This window comes from Mesoplodon densirostris, chromosome 20, assembly GCF_025265405.1.
Source record: "Mesoplodon densirostris isolate mMesDen1 chromosome 20, mMesDen1 primary haplotype, whole genome shotgun sequence".
NCBI lineage: Eukaryota > Metazoa > Chordata > Mammalia > Artiodactyla > Ziphiidae > Mesoplodon > Mesoplodon densirostris.
This window is the reverse complement of record NC_082680.1, coordinates 16683664-16702256: the sequence shown is the minus strand read 5'-3', so window position 1 is coordinate 16702256 and position 18593 is coordinate 16683664. Positions and strand designations below refer to the sequence as shown.

General features: G+C 39.2%; 1 protein-coding gene across 3 annotated transcripts in view; it reads right to left on the bottom strand.

Annotated features, from left to right (window-relative positions):
- ASAH1 (N-acylsphingosine amidohydrolase 1) overlaps positions 1–18157 on the bottom strand; it is a 42608-nt gene extending 24451 nt beyond the window's left edge. Inside the window, exons 1-3 of one of the 3 annotated variants that reach the window (XM_060086055.1) lie at positions 18000–18157; positions 3281–3364; positions 1348–1394 (exon numbers count right to left, since the gene is read on the bottom strand). In XM_060086055.1, the coding sequence (XP_059942038.1) occupies positions 1348–1394; positions 3281–3364; positions 18000–18077 (209 nt within the window). In that variant the 5' untranslated portion in view covers positions 18078–18157. Of the gene's footprint in view, positions 1–1347; positions 1395–3280; positions 3365–17761; positions 17859–17999 lie in introns of all 3 variants that reach the window. The other 2 variants (XM_060086057.1, XM_060086056.1) reach the window with 2 other exon arrangements.
- Between the last annotated feature and the right edge of the window lie 436 nt (positions 18158–18593).

The following is an 18593-nucleotide window of genomic DNA, read 5'->3' as shown; positions in this document are numbered from 1 at the left end:
AAGGACTTTCGTCTTGCGAACAAGCCAGTGAGGTAGGAAGGAATCCAGCAGAAATACTGGGCAAACATATTTATATTATGTAGATGTGTAAATATAAGAAAAATGTTTATTTGCATATGTGTGTATGTGCGCGCATGCACACACACACACATGCTAACGTGGAACCAGTTAAATGCCCAAGCAGGGACAGTTTGCAGGGCAATCAATTCACTGACACCTGCACATAAAAGGGAGTAGGGACAAAAAAGCCTTAAATGTGGCAGGTACTCAGTAAATGTTCAATGAATTGGGGCAGAGAGAGCAGCTAAGCGACACTCGCAATGAATAAGGCAGTGAAGATCAATACAATGCCAGCGGTGATGAAAAGGAAGAGCCTCAGAGACCGAGCCATGAGAGAGGGCTGGAGTGTGAACTGACTTCATAGCAACATAGAAACTGGTAACTTCTAAATACTTCCTGCCAAATATTTGCTTCTTTCTATATAGAAAGGTGAGTAAATACAAAGAATTTAGTTTATTACGGTTTCACTGTATCTAGGACAGAGGCTATTTAGAAAACATAATTCAGACAAGTATAGCACAATATATATATACTTGAAGTGCCATAAAAACTGAAATGTCACCTTGATATTACTGGTTAAAGTTGTACGTACTCTGCCGTCCCTTCCCTGCAGCAGGCTTTTAGCAAGAGGGAAGAGCAGGGATAGTACGGTTACCCTTCCCAACACACCTCTTCCTTCTTTTTCACATTCTTTACCCTCTGGGCCAGTGAGCTGTTTTTATGTCTTTTCCACAGGCTTATTTAGCCACATAGGATCTGAAAAGGCCAAAACCCTAAACTAAAAATATTAATGTAAACACACTAAAACATGATATTGGCCCATCCCTATGTTTTCCAATCCTGTTTTGTCCTCAATAGCTTTGATTATTGTGCCAGGGTTAATTTTTTAATGTTTCACATGAGACCCTACATTTTTTTGTTTCAGTATGATCCAGTAGTTTATACTCAGGCACCACAGAAAATCACAGGTCACCTCTGCATTTGTCATGATGAGAAAAATACTCAGGGGTAGGTAGAAGAATTTAGTGGAGAATGGAAATCCTTTTTTTTCTCCTATGATTTCAAAAGGCTAGAAATGGACATTTTCACCATGGGGTATTTTCATATTTGTTCAAAGTCTTAGCCAAATGCATAATACACAAACCTGAGGGAAGAAAAATTTGTCTCAGGATAGAAGAAGACATGACTTAAGTTTTTATTCACTGTCATTACTATTATGAGATCATCACATGGAGAAAAGTCTCCACGAAGGTCAGAGTGAGTCTTGATCATCTGATGTTTACTCACGTTGGTCCAGAGGGAGGATAGGTTGATTTTCTGCAGTCTTCTGTCCACTAAAATACAAAGACAATTAAGTTTCAGAAAAACAAACTGAGTAGGCAATCTGCAAAAACAGTTAAAGCTTGTGAAGACAAAATCAAGTATGATCTGCCACTTTAGACCACTTCAATGCCTCTTAAAAGTCTTTTCCTCCTCTGAAAACTTCTAAAATCTCAAACCTAAGTGTATTTTCACTCAATGCAATTTGCACTATTTGCCAGGTATTGTAATTTCCCTTTTCTACTGCAAATATATTGAGTAAAGAGAAAATATAAGAACGTAGGTGGACAGAGATCCCTGGTGGCCCACTGGTTAGGGTTCCGGGTGTTCACTGCTGTGTCTCGGATTCAATCCATGGTGGGGGAACTGAGATACCCCACAGTGATTTATCATTCTTTTATTACTAGTTCAAGATGCCAAGGCATGTTCATCTCCTTTCTGCTGGAGACTCAATATTGTAAAAGAAAAAAAAATTTTTTTTTAAGAAGTATAAATCCACAATAAGAGGAAGGTGAAGTAGGGAAGGAAACTACTAGAACTGTAGTTTGAGCTCAGAAAATATATCTGCAGCAAATTTGTGTGGGAATGAGATCTCACATCCTGTTTTAACTTTTGATTGTATGGGGAGTGTATAAGGTAGCTTGACATTACCTGAGATTCAAACACTAATTGTTGTCAAAATACTACAGTATGTTTCCCATATAAGTACTGTTTTGCCTTGTAATTTTAGGTTGACCTCATTAAATAACAGCATCAAGTGTAAACTTAAATTATCAAAGGATAATTTAATCATTAGCATTTAAATTCTGTTTCTACATATTAGAATATAAAATATTAGATATTAAATAATATCAATTTGATAATTCAGTATCAAATTATCAAAAGCTAATTTCCAAAGCCATTCAGTGTTCAATAATAGTGACTGAGGGTGGTTCTTCTTATTCAGAAAAATTTCAGTCTCAGCCTTGAGCTCAAAAGTTGTAGTAAAACTTCACTGCTGCCAACCTATCTAACTGTTAAGTGGTAGGGGCAGTCAGGATATTTAGCATCTATTTCTTACAAAATTCACTCAAGTGAAAATCTATGAGAACAAAAGAACTTCATGGTTGAATAATAACAGAATGATCGATTTAAGTATTGTCCACAAAGTACCTGCCAATCAACAATATATTTAATAACCACAAGCTTTAAACATCTTGCATTTTCAGAAGTTTTGTACATTTGTCCAACTAAGCTTTTTTTTGCTCCACACAAATTTTTACCACTGTCAACTGTTACACATCATGGCAGATTCCACTTCAGGTCTTTCTGAATTACTCAATTCTCAACTTCTTTGAAAACATCCCTGCCTGTTGTTGTTTTATGCAGACTATTCATAGAGACTAATTCTTTAGTCTCAAACTTGGCATCAGATGCTCTAATCAATATTGATAACTGATCAGTATCAAGAGTCAAGAAAAACAACTAGGAATCATTTGCCTTGTTCTTTAATTGATGTTGATGTTGCTGCCAAAGTCCCAGTCAACTGTTCTCGGCTAAAAGCTAACAGTGTGAAACAAATTTTCTCAGGACACATTTCTTCAACTTCTACAAGCAAATGTGATTTCATCAACTCATCTTTGGCAAATGGCTTTTCTTGCTTTGCTAACAAATAAGCTACTTGGAGACTTACTTTGGCTGCAGCCTCATTTTACTTTGTAAAATGAGTAAATAAATTCTGCTGTGATGAGATACTCTAGATCTTGTTTTTCTAACCACTTTTTTCCCTAGGAGTTGGGAATACTGTGATGACTGCTCGGTCTCGTAATGTCAACATACACTGTATTCTTTTAGCACAACTCTAGCGTCACTGTGTAATAAACAAAATGCTTTGCCAGCTAATTAACAAGATAATCCCTACTCGGCTTGGCCTGCAGAGCACGTCTGAAGTCCACTTTTCTCTTCTTTTCTTGTTTTGATGTGATAGGCTTAGACTAGTAATTTTCTTAAAGATTAAAAATAACATGGTGCATTGATACATGCGGCACTTAAAATGCAGTTGAGTTATAATCACATAAGCGTCATCTGAAGTGTGCAGAGCAGCAGTGAAAGCCACGAGCACACTGCATTCAGGCTCTGCTGCAACAACCCAACTGCTGTAGTGCTGAAGCAGCCAGACAAAATGCAAACAAACAAGTGTAGCTGCGCTCCAATACAACTCAGTTTATGGACCCTGACGTGTGAATTTTACAAAATTTCGACATGTTACAAAATATTAATCTTCTTTTGAATTTCCCCCCAACTTTTAAAAGACATAAAAACCATCCCTCACTCGCAGACTTTTATAAACCAGGTGCCAGGCTGTAGTTTGGCAACCACCACTCAGGGTACTAACACCCATACAAGTTGCCCTTGCTCTTGCTAGATGATCTCTTCAGTTTCTGTCAAGGAAAACCCTTTGAGGTGGTATGTATGTGTGAAAAAAAGAGAGAAGAGGGAAAGAGAGTGTGTGGGTTTCGTCTTCTGCTTAGCTATAATAGTACATGCAGTTCTCTATGCAGAGGTTGGGGTGGGGGTTATTTTCTGTTTGCTGCCCCTCAGCTAAACTCTTTTCATCCTCATTTATTACTCTTACTCTCCAGAATAAATGCTACTCTGAGCCAGGAACCTCTCTGGGATCTCCTTTCCTCAAAACAGCTTTGTCCACTTGGTTTCATCAGTCAAAACTCCTCCACCTACTACCTAAATGCCAAGAAGTAACTAAAAATCTCTCGGACATACAGAGACTCAATTAAAATCATACGCTCTTGGACTGATATTATTGGTGGCACTTAGTTGTATTAGTTTCCTATTGCTGCTGTAATAAATTACTGCAAACTTAATGCTTAAAACAACGCACATTTATTATGTTACAGCTCTGAAGGCTGGAAGTCTAAAATGGTTCTGCACAGCTGAGTTTCCCCTGGGGCTCCAAGGCAGAAACTGTTTCCTTGACTTTTCCAGCTTCTAGGGGTCACCTACATTCATTGGTTTGTGCCCCCCTTCCTCCATCTTCAAAGTCAGCAGTATAGCATCTTCTCTCTTCTGTGGCCCCCTGCCTCCCTGTTATAAAGATGTCTGTGATTATATCGGCCCCCTTGGATAATCCAGTACAACATCCCCATCTCAAGATTCTTTACTAAATCACATTTGCCAAGTTCCCTTTTGCCATAAAAAATAACATATTCACAGGTTCTAGGAACTAGGACATGGACATCCTTGGGAAGCCATTATTCATCCTACCATATATCTATACAAAAAGACATTTTCAAAGATGAAATATGTAAAATCTCATTACAGATCAGAAATAACATAGAAACATTTGCAATCACTTTGGGACACTAACCCTAAGTCCCAAAAATCAAATGCCCACCCCACAAGAATTCAATTCTTCTCATTAGCAGACCTCTATTACAAAAAGTGTACTAACTTGTTATTAAAACATTTTCATCAATAAGAATTTTGTGGAAATTTGTCTTCTCTCTTGTCATATAAATATCTATATAACATCCTTGATTTTGCCTCTTGGCCCACAAAGCCTAAAAGATTTACTATCTGGCCCTGTGCAGGAAAAGTTTAATGACTCCTGCCTGAGAGTAAAGGCCTCCTATTCTAACATTTAGAAAAATACAAAAAAACTGGGCTTCCCTGGTGGCGCAGTGGTTGAGAGTCCGCCTGCTGATGCAGGGGACACGGGTTTGTGCCCCGGTCTGGGAAGATCCCACATGCCGCGGAGGGGCTAGGCCAGTAAGCCATGGCCACTGAGCCTGCGCGTCTGGAGCCTGTGCTCCGCAACGGGAGAGGCCACAACAGTGAAAGGCCTGCGTACCGCCAAAAACAAACAAACAAACAAAAAACTAGCTCCAAAATATTCCAATACTTTAAGGAACAGAGGAAAATATAAAACAAAATAATATAAATTAATATCAGATTCAATACTCTAATAGTAACCTCAAGAGAAATTCAATATGCTGTTATATCTATAAAACAAAAACAAGATGTTATAAAAAACAAGTTCAACCAGGTAATTAAAAACATAACTGCTCATCCATCAATAGATGAATGGATAAAGAAGGCATATAAACATAATGGAATACTACTCAACCACAAAAGGAAAGAAATTTTGCCATTTGCAGCAACATGGATGGACCTGGAGGGCCTTCTGCTTAGTGAAATAAGCCAGACAAAGAAAGACAAATACTGTATGATCTCACTTATATCTGGAATCTAAAAAGTACAACAAACTATTGAATATAACGAAAGACAAGCAGACACAGATATAGAGAATAAACTAGTGGTTACCAGTGGAGAGAGGGAAGCGGGGAGGGGCAATATAAGGGTAAGAAATTAAGAGGTACAAACTATCAGGTATAAAATAAGCTACAAGGATATACTGTACAACATGAAGACTACAGCTAGTATTTTATAATAACTATAAATGGAGTATAACCTTTAAAAATTGTAAGTCGCTATATTGTACACCTGTAACTTAAATAATATTGTACATCAATTATATTTCAATAAAAAACATAACTGCTGAAATAAAAAGGATAGGAAAATAAAGGCAAGGAAATCTCTCCCAGAATACAGGAAAAAAGTTATATAGAAAACACAGGAAGAAAAAAAAAAAAGAGAGAATTAGAGAATCAGTGCATGGGGCCCAACATCTGATTAACCGGATTTCCAGAAAGAGAGCAGAGACAATAAAGAGGAGAAAATTATGAAAGAAATAATATAGGAAAATTTCCCACAGCTGAAAGGAGATGAGTCCTGAAAATGAAAAGACCTACTGATTATTTGAAATAATGACTGAATACAAGGGCTTTCAGTCAGACACATCACTGAGTTATTTCAAAACATAAAGGATAAAGAGAAAAACATAAAAGCTTCTAGCACCGCGTTTGGGCCAGGGGAGGTGGGTTTCCTACAAAAGCATAAGAACCACACTCCCATCAAACTTCTCAACAGCTATACAAATGCTAAAAGAGAGTGATGCCACCAAACTTGGCAGGAAATTGATTTAAAACTAGAATTTTATAGCTGGTAAAGGCATCGATCAATTTTGAGTTTATTGAAAGTCTTTACTATTAAGTCACTGCAAGGACTCAGAAAGTTCACCTCCCATACAATCTTTCTTAAATTACTTCAAGATGTACTACTCTAGCAAAACACTGGCATAAACCAAGAGAAAGATGGGACAGGATCCAGAAAAGAATGGCTCCAACTTAACATAGAGTGGTAAAGGGAACCCTTAGGATGACAGCTAGTCAACAGACCTAGAAAGCAATAGTGCATCATTATATCAAGGAGACAGGTGTCCTAAAAAGTGGGACTCTACAGAATAAACTGTACAGTTGAAAGGCTGGAAGAATTTGAGAATGTGATAAGAGGCACACAGTGTAAGAAAAAAGAAAAACAACCAGAAACTGTAGGGGGAAGCTACAGTCTTGGAAAAGAATGGTCCAAATAAAAAGAAAAGGGTCTCAACTAGAAGCAGAATTCAGTACGTTTCAAGAAGAATAGACAGAATATTGAGAAGATATGTCAGAAGCTGAAAAATATACAGGATACAGTGATGATGGCATAGGTTTGTTTTCTTCTTCTAATGAGAAAAAGGGAAAGAAATCAAACTCTAATGAAAAGATTTGTACAAAGCATAATATAAATATGAAGCAAATTAAAATGAAGCAATTTAAAATGAATATGAGCATTTGGCATGAATATGAGTATTTGGCAGAAAATATACTTGAATATTCTTTTAGTGCCATTAGAGTTACGGCTTTAGAATTACAGAAAAGGAAATGTAATCACAGCACACTGAGCAATGACCAATGTTTTCAAGTCACACTTCTTTAAACATTGTTTACCATCTTCATTCTTTGAAAGGAGACATACGAAGCATGGATGACTCAATTACAGTTACAATTATGTTACCAATGTTTACTAAGCAAGAGTGAAAGCACATAGAACTGAAGAAGAAAAGGGAGAAAAAGGTAGAGGGGTCAAGGAGTCCACTTGCCCCACTTCAATATTGTGCTTAAGTATTGAGCCATGGCAATTAGACAAGAAAATGAAATAAAGGGCATCCAAATTGGAAAAGAAGTAAAACTGTCTCATTTTCAGATGAAACTATCTTCTATAGAAAACCCTAAGGAATCCATTAAAAACTTTTTAAAATAATAAACAAGTTGGGCAAGGTTGCAGGATACAAGATGAATGTACAACAATCAAATGTATTTCTATACAGTAACAATGTGCAAACTGAAATGAAACTAAGAAGCTACTCCACTTACAACAGCATCAAAAAGAATAGAATACTTAGGAATAAATTTAACCAAAGATGTGTAAGACTTGTACACTGAAAACTACAAAGCACTGTAGAAAAAAAATTAAAGACCTAAATAAATGGAAAGATATACACTGTCCATAGATTGGAAGACCTAATATTGTTAAGATGGCAATGTTCCCTAAATTGATCTACAGATTCAATGCAATACCTATCAAAATCCTAGAGGGCTTCTTTGCAGAAATAGACAAGTGATACTAAAATTCACATTGAAATTCAAGGGACGCAGAACATCCAAAACGATCTTGAAAAATAATAACAAAGTTAGAGGACTGACACTTCATGATTTTAAAATGTACTATCAAAGCTACAGTAATTAAGATAGTGTACTACCAGCATAAAGATATAAATCAATGGAATAGAATTGAGAGTCCAGAAATAAACCCTTACATTTATGCCAATTACAAACTATATATTTGGTAAAAGATTTGTCTAGAATATATAAAAATCTTACAACTCAATAATAAAAAGACAACTCAATTAATAAATGGGCAAAGGATCTGAACAGACATTTCTCCAAAGAAAATATAACTCAATAAGCAAATGAAAAGATGCTCAACATCATTTGCCAATAGGGAAATGCAAATCAAAAGCACAATGAGAGACCACCTCACACCCAATAGTATGGCAGTTATAATAATAAAACAAGTGTTGGCATGAATGTAGAGAAACTGGAACCCTCATGTACTGCCAGTAGGAATATAAAATAGTGCAGCTGCTTTGGAAAACAGTCTGGCAGTTCCTCAAAGAGTTAAACACAGAGTTATGATGTGACCCAGCAAATTACTCTCCTAGGTATAAACCTAACAGACATGAAAACATGTGTTCACACAAAAACACTGTACATAAATGTTCACAGTAGCATTATTCATAATAGCCAAAAGCAGAAACAACCCAAGTGTCCATTAACTGATGAATGAACAAAATATGGTATATCTATAAATGGAATATTACTCAGTCATAAAAAGGAACACACATTTACTGTACTGACAGATGCTACAATGTGAATGAACCTTGAAAACATTATGATATGTGAAAGAAGCCAGTCACATGTATTGTATGATCCCCTTTATAGAAAATGTCCAGAATAGGTAAATCTATAGAGGCAAAAAGTAGATTAGTGGCTGCCTAAGACTGAGAAGTAAGTTTCAGGGTTAAGGCTAAGTGGTGAGGGGTTTCTTGGGGGTGATGAAAATGTTCTAAAATTGATTGTAGTGATGGTTGTACAACTCTGTGAATATACTGAAGCCATTAAGTTGTACACTTTTAGTGGGTGATTTGTATGGTGTGAATTATATCTCAGTAACACTGTTAAAAAAAGAAAAAAGAAAGGTTCAGGGAAGATTGTTGAAAGTACACTAAATTTTTATTCATCACTGAGATGGATATGTATGAGAGCAGACAATGCCTCAAGTGGATTCAGACAAATTCAGCATAAACACATTATCAGTAGCAGTATTCATAAAGCTAACCAGGGGTGATATTTGGATCTTTCAGCACCCAGTTTGGCATGGGCATCAATTAATCAAAACAGACTGAGCTGCAAACAACTAGTAGGACAGTAGAGGTGGTATCTGGCTGAACATCACTTGAGTATGAACAGTTAAAAGTGTCTGCTTCCAAGATGAAAACTCTAATTTGAAAAGACACATGCACCTCCATGTTCACAGGAGCACATTTACAATAGCCAAAACGTGGAAGCAACTTAAGTGTCCATCAACAGATGAATGGATAAAGAAGATGTGATGTATATATACACAATGGAATACTACTCAGCCATAAAAAGGAATGAAATATTGCCATTTGCAGCAATATAGATGGACCTAGAGATGATCATACTAAGTGAAGTAAATCGGAAAGACAAAGACAAGTATCATGTGATATCACTTATATGTAGAATATAAAAAGTAATATCCATACAAATGAATCTACTTACAAAACAGAAATAGACTCACAGACATAGAAAACAAACTTATGGTTACAAAAGGGGAAAGGGAGGGAGGGAGGTAGGGAGGGATAAGTTAGGAGCATGGGATTAACAGATACGTACTACTATATGTAAAATAGATAAGCAACAAGGATTTACTGTATAGCACAGGGAACTATATTCAGTAATAACCTATAATGGAAAGTAATTTGAAAAAAAATATATAACTTAATCACTTTGCTGTACATCTGAAACTAATGCAATATTGTAAATCAACTATACTTCGAAAAACACGACAACAATAACAGCAAAAAAGTGTTTGCTTCCAGAGAAAGGGGATATGGTAGAAGGAATAAGCAGGGAGACGGCTGGGTTTTTTTTATCATAAGCCTCTCTATATTATTTGATTTTCTTTAACTATGTACACTTTGATACACATTTTAAAATATCAAATTAAAAAACTGCATGATTTCATTTACATTATGTTGAGGATTTTCAGAGAGTGATTCCCTGACATGATTTTAAGTTTTTTTTAAAAATTTATTTATTTAATTTATTTATTTTTGGCCGTGTTGGATCTTCATTGATGCACGCGGGCTTTCTCCAGTTGGAGGGAGTGGGGGCTACTCTTCGTTGCAGTGCGTGAACTTCTCATTGTGGTGGCTTCTCTTGTTGCGGAGCATGGGCTTCAGTAGTTGTGGCACGCAGGCTTAGTTGAGGCTAATGGGCTCTAGAGTGCAGGCTCAGTAGTTGTGGTGCACGGGCTTAGTTGCTCCGCAGCGTGTGGGATCTTCCCGTACCAGGGCTCGAACCCGTGTCCCCTGCGATGGCAGGTGGATTCTTAACCACTGCGCCACCAGGCAAACCCTGATTTTAAGTATTTTTAGCTGTCAGTATCTAAAATTATTTTAAGATAACAACATATGACTGCACTGGAGGGCAGGGTATTCTAAATTCACTAGTCCTTGCTTAGTGAAATGGGAAATGGACACCAAAAAGCAACACTCTACTTAAGAACATCTTGATTTAAAACTATGAATTTTCCAAACAGCACTTAATAAGAAGGGCAAGTATTAACTTTAGAAATACAACTCTTACTTCATTCTAACTTATTCACTATAAGATTCTTATAAATATCAGAGCTTTCGGTGATTTTAAAATGTGACTTGATTCACAAAAATCTAATTTATGCCCTTTTTACGGAATTTCAAGTTTTCAGGAAATTTAGGGTCATGGGGTCATGTTCTGGATGCAAGGCCCAGCTCCATTAGTGACAAGGTTACACAGTGGGTGACAGAGCCCCAGTTCAGGCTCCCCCTGATCTCTCCCATAGCTTCCCACAGAGATTAACAAGAAAACCTCAATTTAATTCCTAATAGGGAACAATCTGCATTTCCTTCAGGGCTTTTGATGATCACTAGAATCAACTCAGTGAGTAAATGAAATGTAATGATGCTCATCTTTCCCTAGTAATTTTATCTGCATGACCTGGGTTCCAAAGCAAATATAAAATTAAACTACAAGGCATATTTCTTACGACTGTGATGGAAGTTACAAGTGCTCTATCAAATATTAGGAGAGAGTTCAACTGCCCCAGAGGTAAGAGAGCAACATAATCATATATGCAAGAGTCTGAGGTTGATAAGACATTTTACTATGATAATACTGACAGCAATAAATAAACATGAAACACAAAGACATGAAATCTGCATAGAAATTGGCTGTAAGAGTAAAGGGTAAATGTGATTGTAATTTTTTGTTTTTTCAAGATTTTTTTTTTTTTTTTTTTTTGGTACGTGGGCCTCTCACTGCTGTGGCCTCTCCCGTCGCGCAGCACAGGCTCCGGAGGCACAGGCCCAGCGGCCACGGCTCAAGGGCCCAGCCACTCCGCAGCATGTGGGATCCTCCCGGACCGGGGCACAAACCCGCGTCCCCTGCATCGGCAGGCGGACTCCCAGCCACTGTGCCACCAGGGAAGCCCGTGATTGTAATTTTTAAAGTTAGCAGCCATAAGATCAGGGTACTTCAGGTGTTCATAAGGTACTGACACTGAAGTCATTTTTTTGTTCTTAAAATGTTTAATTAATTTTTTTATTGAAGTAGAGTTAATTTACAATATTATATTAGTTTTAGGTATACAGCATAGTGATTCAAATTTTTATAGATTATACTCCATTTAAAGTTATTATAAAATATTCACCATATTCCCTGGAGTATACAATATAGCCTTGTAGCTTATTTATTTTATATATAGTAGTTTGTATCTCTTAATCCCCTACTCCTTATTTGCCCCTCCCCCTTCCCTCTCTCTATTTGTAATCACTAGTTTGTTCTCCATATCTGTGAGTCTGTTTCTGTTTTGCTATATTCTTTTGTTTTATTTTTTAGATTCCTTGTATAAGCGATAACATATGGTATGTGTCTTTGACTTATTTCACTAAGCATAATAGCCTCTAACAACAGTCATTTTAAACAAAAAGATTAGATTTGGGGTAGAGTGGAGACAGGTACATCCTTACTTTCAAGGGAGACCTCAACAGGGAAAGACAGCTTCAAAAATCTATGTACAGACTTGAAATAAAATTACAGTGAGTTCATTTGTTATTTAAAGTTTCTTACTATCTCCAAATTTAACTATACATGGTTTTAATAATAGACAACCTTATCAAGGTAAGCAAAAATTTAAACAGATAGGTATAGAATGTAAATAGATGAAAGGGAGTGATATTAGGTAGTCTGCTTGGTATACTGTGCTACCTTGTCAAAGGGTGAAAAAATACAACCAACTTAAAATCTCAATCTTTCACGTGTGTGCTCTCTCATTTTTGCTTCCTAAAGCCAAAGAAAGTGGTGAAAATCTCTGTAAAATGTTTTGTTAATACTTCCTGAGTCAGCGAATTCTCTAATTATTCTAATTATTTGATAAGAACTTGAACGTCTTCAAAATTAATCAGTCTTGGGCTTCCCTGGTGTTGCAGTGGTTGAGAGTTTGCCTGCCGATGTAGGGGACGTGGGTTTGTGCCCCGGTCCGGGAAGATCCCACATGCAGCGGAGCGGCTGGGCCCGTGAGCCATGGCCACTGGGCCTGCACATCCGGAGCCTGTGCTCCGCAACGGGAGAGGCCACAACAGTGAGAGGCCCGCATACCGCAAAAAAAAAAAAAATAATAAAAAAAAAATTAATCAGTCTTTACGTCCTCCCCACTCACTAAAAAAAAACTAACTACAGAGCTACTTGATATAACTATATTTAGGAAAATAAAATATAAAGTGAAAATTATTCCATTAGCAACCTCAACACTCCATGCCTAAAAGAAATGAGATAATTCATCCAGCTCCCTAAAATATTTGAGTCCTCCGGAATGAGAACCTCAATAAAATGTATACTTCTAAGACTGTACAAAAGAGTTCAGAAAGCCCTCATGTGCTTGTCTTATTCACATAACCAGAAAAAGGCAATGAAAAGTAATTTAATTATATAGCTCACACCAGTGTTCTTACTATCGGAAAAGAAGCTGAACAATTTCAGCAAAACAACTTCTTTCTTTCTTCCTTCCTCCCTTCCTTTCCTTCCTTCTTTCTTTCTTCCTTTCTTTCCTTTTCCTTCGTTTCCTTCCTTCCTTTCTTTCTTTATTCCTTTATTTATTTATGGCTGCATTGGGTCTTTGTTGCTGCGTGCGGGGGCTACTCTTCATTGCAGTGCACGGGCTTCTTATTACGGTGGCTTATCTTGTTGCGGAGCACAGGCTCTAGGCGCGCGGGCTTCAGTAGTTGTGGGACGGGGGCTCAGTAGTTGTGCCTCGCGGGCTCCAGAGCGCAGGCTCAGTAGTTGTGGCGCACGGGCTTAGTTGCTCCATGGCATGTGGGATCTTCCCAGACCAAGGCTTGAACCCGTGTCCCCTAAATTGGCAGGTGGATTCTTAACCACTGCGCCACCAGGGAAGTCCAGCAAGACAATTTCAATTCAATTCTTTAATTCACTGACAACTATTTTCTAAATAAGATTTGTTTCTTAAAGTGTTCTCTATGTAAGACAGAGCAGACACATATTCAAGACACACTTGAATAAGAAAACGCATGTTTTCTTGCATATATAACAAATTCAAATGAGCATGCAAAGTTTTTCACTTGTTTTCTGACCTTTGATGGAATGGTACCCTATTAAATTGAGAATATTTAGGTAAAAGGAATGTGAACAAACTCTCCATAAGGGCAAAGACCTCTCTATCTTGTTCACTGACTTGTTCCCAGCATCTGTAACAGTTGGGCACAGAGTAGGCGTGCAGTATTTGTTGACTAAGCAAAGATATGGTATCTGTGTATTCCATCCTTTTAAGTACTGGGTGGAAAGCAAATGCAGTACAGTAAAACTGGCCAGGCCAGATGGGGTTTAAGTGATTTGGGAAAACTTTGTAAAAATCATTGCTAAAATCTGATTCAGTGGCGAATGTCAACAATGTTACTACTCACTTGAAAAGCTGATGCATAAAAATAAGTTCGATTCAGTAATTCACTACTGAGCCAGTGTGTTTAATTTTCACACATTTCACACACATTACTGAGAACAGCCATCTCGTCTACTCTGATTCCTTTCCTTCTGATCACTCCATAGGCTACTACAATCTATTTCCTGCTCCCAACATGCTCTGGCCAAGGTGACCAATGACCTCTAGGTGCCAAGCACAACAGATACTAGACATCTCAATGGCATTCAACACAGGTGACCTGTCCCTCTCTCCCCTGAGCTTCCCTAACACTCGCTCTCCAGTTCCTCCTGACCTGACACATGCATGTCCCCTGAGCCTTTGACTAAGCCTCTTCTTCTCTATCTGCTCATTGTTCATTCCAGTGGGCTTCAAATAATATGCCTACGATTTCCAATGTCCTCTGCTGAGCTCCAGTCCCAAAGGTCTGCTGGATGCCTTGGTGCCACCATCTGAAATTCGACATAACCAGAGTGAAAAATCATCTTCATTCTTCCCTCCTCATATTCCTGTAGTGATGCCACTATTCTCCCAGCTGAGCACTTCAGAAAGGTGCCAGTCCCTCATCCCCATCCAACCCCTCCTTCTTCTCATTCTACCTCCGAATCTTCTCTGGAACCATCCACTTTTTTCCTTTTCCACTAGCACAACCCTCCTGTAAGTAACCCCTGGACTAGTCTCCTCCTATCCACCCTTGCTCCCTTCCAATCCAAACTGATCTTTTGAAAGTGAGACATTTATCACATCTTGTTTAAAACCAGTCAACAGCTTCCCATTGTTTTTAGGATGAATTCCAAAACCCTTAACAAGGTCTACAGAGCCCTGGATGATGTCATCTCCGTCTCCCTCTCCAGATTTTCTTGCACCACTTCTGTCACCACCATCTCTCTGTTTAAAATATTTTTTAAATTTACTTTTGATGGACATAATATTGGTTTATAACATAAGTTTCCAGTATCCATTATATTTCTACTTCTCTATACACTACAGCGTGCTTACCACTAAATTTTAGTTTCCATCCATCATGATACAATTGATCCCCTTTACTCGTTTCACCCTCCCTCTGCCCCTTTCCCTATGATAACCACTACGCTGCTGGTCTCTGTATCTATGTGTTTGTTTTTGTTTGGTTTGTTCGTTTATTAGCCAGATACGGTATCTGTCTTTCTCCGTCTGATTTATTTCACCCAGCATAATACTTTCAATATCCATACATGTTGTTACATATGGTGAGATTTCATCTTTTTTTTTATGGCTGACTAGTATTCCATTGTGTGTGGTGGGTGAGTGTGTGTGAGAGTGAGAATCACATCTTCTTTATCCATTCATCCATTAATGGGCACTTAGGTTGTTTCCATGTCTTGGCTCTTGTAAATAATGCTGCAATGAACATGGGGGTGCAGATATCTTTTCAAATTAGTGGTTTCGTTTTCTTTGGATAAATAACCAGCAGTGGGATAGCTTGTCACCACCATCTCTTAATAGAATCAAATAACTCAAGACCTTAAAATATGCCATAGTCTGAAGCGCCTCAAAAACAAAACAGAACAAAATCCACAGACATTCCAAATCCAATGATTTTTGTTTGTAATTTAAAGCCAGTTCCCACTATCATATTTATCAAAAGTAGTTTTGAAATATATTTTGTTACTGTGTGTGGCTACAAACAGTTTATCATAGAACAATTCAAAATGAAAAAAAATGCTTATTCTTATCAAAGGATGAGGTCACTGAGCTTCTGTGAAGTTCCCAAAATCCTGTCAGCCAGTGGCCCCCAGGTTTTCCAGATCAGTTAAAAAACTGAGAGGGGCCCAGCACAGGGGAGTTCCAGTTTTTGTTCACCAAAGTGAAGATGTTAAAACAAACAAAACAACTCACACACATAAAAGAACATTTTAACAACAAAAATTAGAAGGTCATAATCAGAATAAAAGCTAACATTCTAAATTAATAATTTCAAGGCCTCATTTTTCTCATTTCATTAAAGACTTGTGGAAGCAGCTTCCCAAACTGACACCAGAGGCCAGACTAGAATTTGACAACCACTGTTCCAGATAAGAACTATTAAAGTCACGGAGGGGCTGTTGATTTTTCCTGTTCTACAAATACCTTTTAAAGTACTTTTGCTTGAAAAAATAAAGTACTGAGAACGAAAATAAAAGGCAGACATTGATATATGAAACTGTTCTGCGGTCCACAACTAGACCTCTCAGTATTATCACTTGCTGATCTGACACTCAAAAGCCAGGCCGTTTCTGTTCTCTTGTTAGACATAACCAAACTCACAGAACACCTACCTCAGTGAAGGTTAATCTGAGACATGATCAAATGAGACAAAGCAAGGCCACTCCATGACTCTGTCTAAGCACAGACAAAAACAAAGGTACGTGTAACACTCAAAACACCAAACACCTTCTCTTGCTAAACAAGTAACTGTTTCTTCTTTACCCATAGTGTTGCCTCACTTTCTAAAAGCAACCAATCTAGAGCAAACCCCCAATTCCTTAGACCTGCCCCTGAAACAAAGTCCAAATTATAAAACAGGTTTTTCCTAATGCCCTTTTACTGAGAGGCCCCATGGTTGCCCATGACATGCATTCTCATTCACTGCAAAATAATAAACCCAATTTCTTCAACTACAGGTGTGTTTCCTGGGGTCTTTGGCTGAAAGCACTGACAGTATCAAAGCATAAAATTCTTTAAAAATTCCCATAATCCCAACCACTTTAAGGCAAATTAATTCCCTACCCACACTAAAGCAGACTAATTTTATTTTTCCTTATACCCTTCCAATCCTCACCCACATGTATATACTGTGTATTTTTCTGTTACTGAAATCGCTGTGTATACTATTTTGTATTCTACTTTTACTTGCTTTATCTTGTATCAATTTTGAATGGCTGAGTAACATCTCACCATGATCTTATTCTTAAAGATTTTCTCCGTAGAGAAATAAAAGAATAAAAGAGGAGAATGCACATCTTGCTCCCAAAGTCAATGTTCTACCTAAACTATTCAAAAACATCCTCACTTAGTCTTAGGTCACATGCACCCAAGTTCCTATTTATCTGATCTGTTGATAAGAAAAATGCAGTCTTATTGCTTTTTAAAGAAGAAAATTATGCAAGACCACCAGACCGGGTGTCCAGAGGCCTGAGTTCAGTCATGCTTCTAGACATTTTCTCACTCGGAATCAACTTCCTACCTTGCAAAGTAAGAGTGAAACTGGTCCCTCATTGTCTCCTGTAGTTATCAAGTCTGTGTTCCTGCTACTTCCCTCAAGTGGAAATAGCCAGAGGCCCAGTGTTCACTAGACTCGGATATAAAGGTCAGGCATCCACATCTAGGTTGGCCTGGGCTGCTCCCATTGCCCTGACTGGGGATGCCTCGCCCTTTCCCAGGGCTCTCAGGATCCTTAGCCAATACTTTTCCTTCAGCACCTCGTCACCAGACAGAGGATGCCAAAGTCCTCAGGAAGTTCGTCACTTAATCATGTACACAAATCAACTGGAACTTTTCCTCTTACAGTTCTGGATGCTCGAGGCTGGTACTGGTACAACAGATGCAATCCATCAAACGTGAGGGTATGCAAATCATAATCACCAACCTGCAGAGATCAGGATTTCCCCAAAAGGTTTCCTTGTTCCAGCTGGTACCGGATCAACCCGGGGTGAAATTCGCCAGCCCGCTCTGCACCCACACCTCTGCTCAGGAAAACACCGACCCCTGTAAAGATGCTGCCGGGACTAGGTGTCCCTCAAGCCCCGCCGGACCCGCACCTGAGCACCCCCCTTCCCCGTGCTCCCGCCCGCCCCTCTCCGCGCCCTCGCCTCCAGCTCACCCACCGGTGGCACGTGCTGCGCCACCGAGCAGGTGACGGTCACGCTCAGTAAGACGAAGGTGAGGCGACTCCAGCCCAGCATCGCTCCTGCCGAGAACGCGGCTGCAAAGGACACCAGAAGACGCCGCACAAGGTACCTCCTGAGTTCAGAGCAGACCACGCCCCCGCCGCCGCGTGACCCGCGGGCTGGACCGCACCACGAGAGGCGGGGGGAGACGGGCGCTCAGGAGATGGAGAGGGCCGGGCTATTCGGTGGTACGTCAGGACAAGGGAGCCTTCCGAGAGGAAGAACGAACCCACAGGATGGGGGTCAGCGCTCGCGTTAGGACCGTGGTGTTTGTCGGTCCCCTCCACCCCCCCCACTGCTCCGTGGGCAATGGTTGCGCCGAGCCCGAGCTCCAGCCACAGCTCCGCCCCGGCGGCTGCGGCTGAGGAACTTGTCGCCGAAGAGTTGCCTCACGAAGGGCCGCGCCCACCCCCGAGCTTCGGGCTGGGCATCTTCTCCGACTTCTTTCCCGGCCAGGTGCGGCCGTGCAGTGTCCGCAAACAGCCCAGGGCGAAGTCCGCTTTCGGGCAGCTCGGTACCAAAAGCCCACGA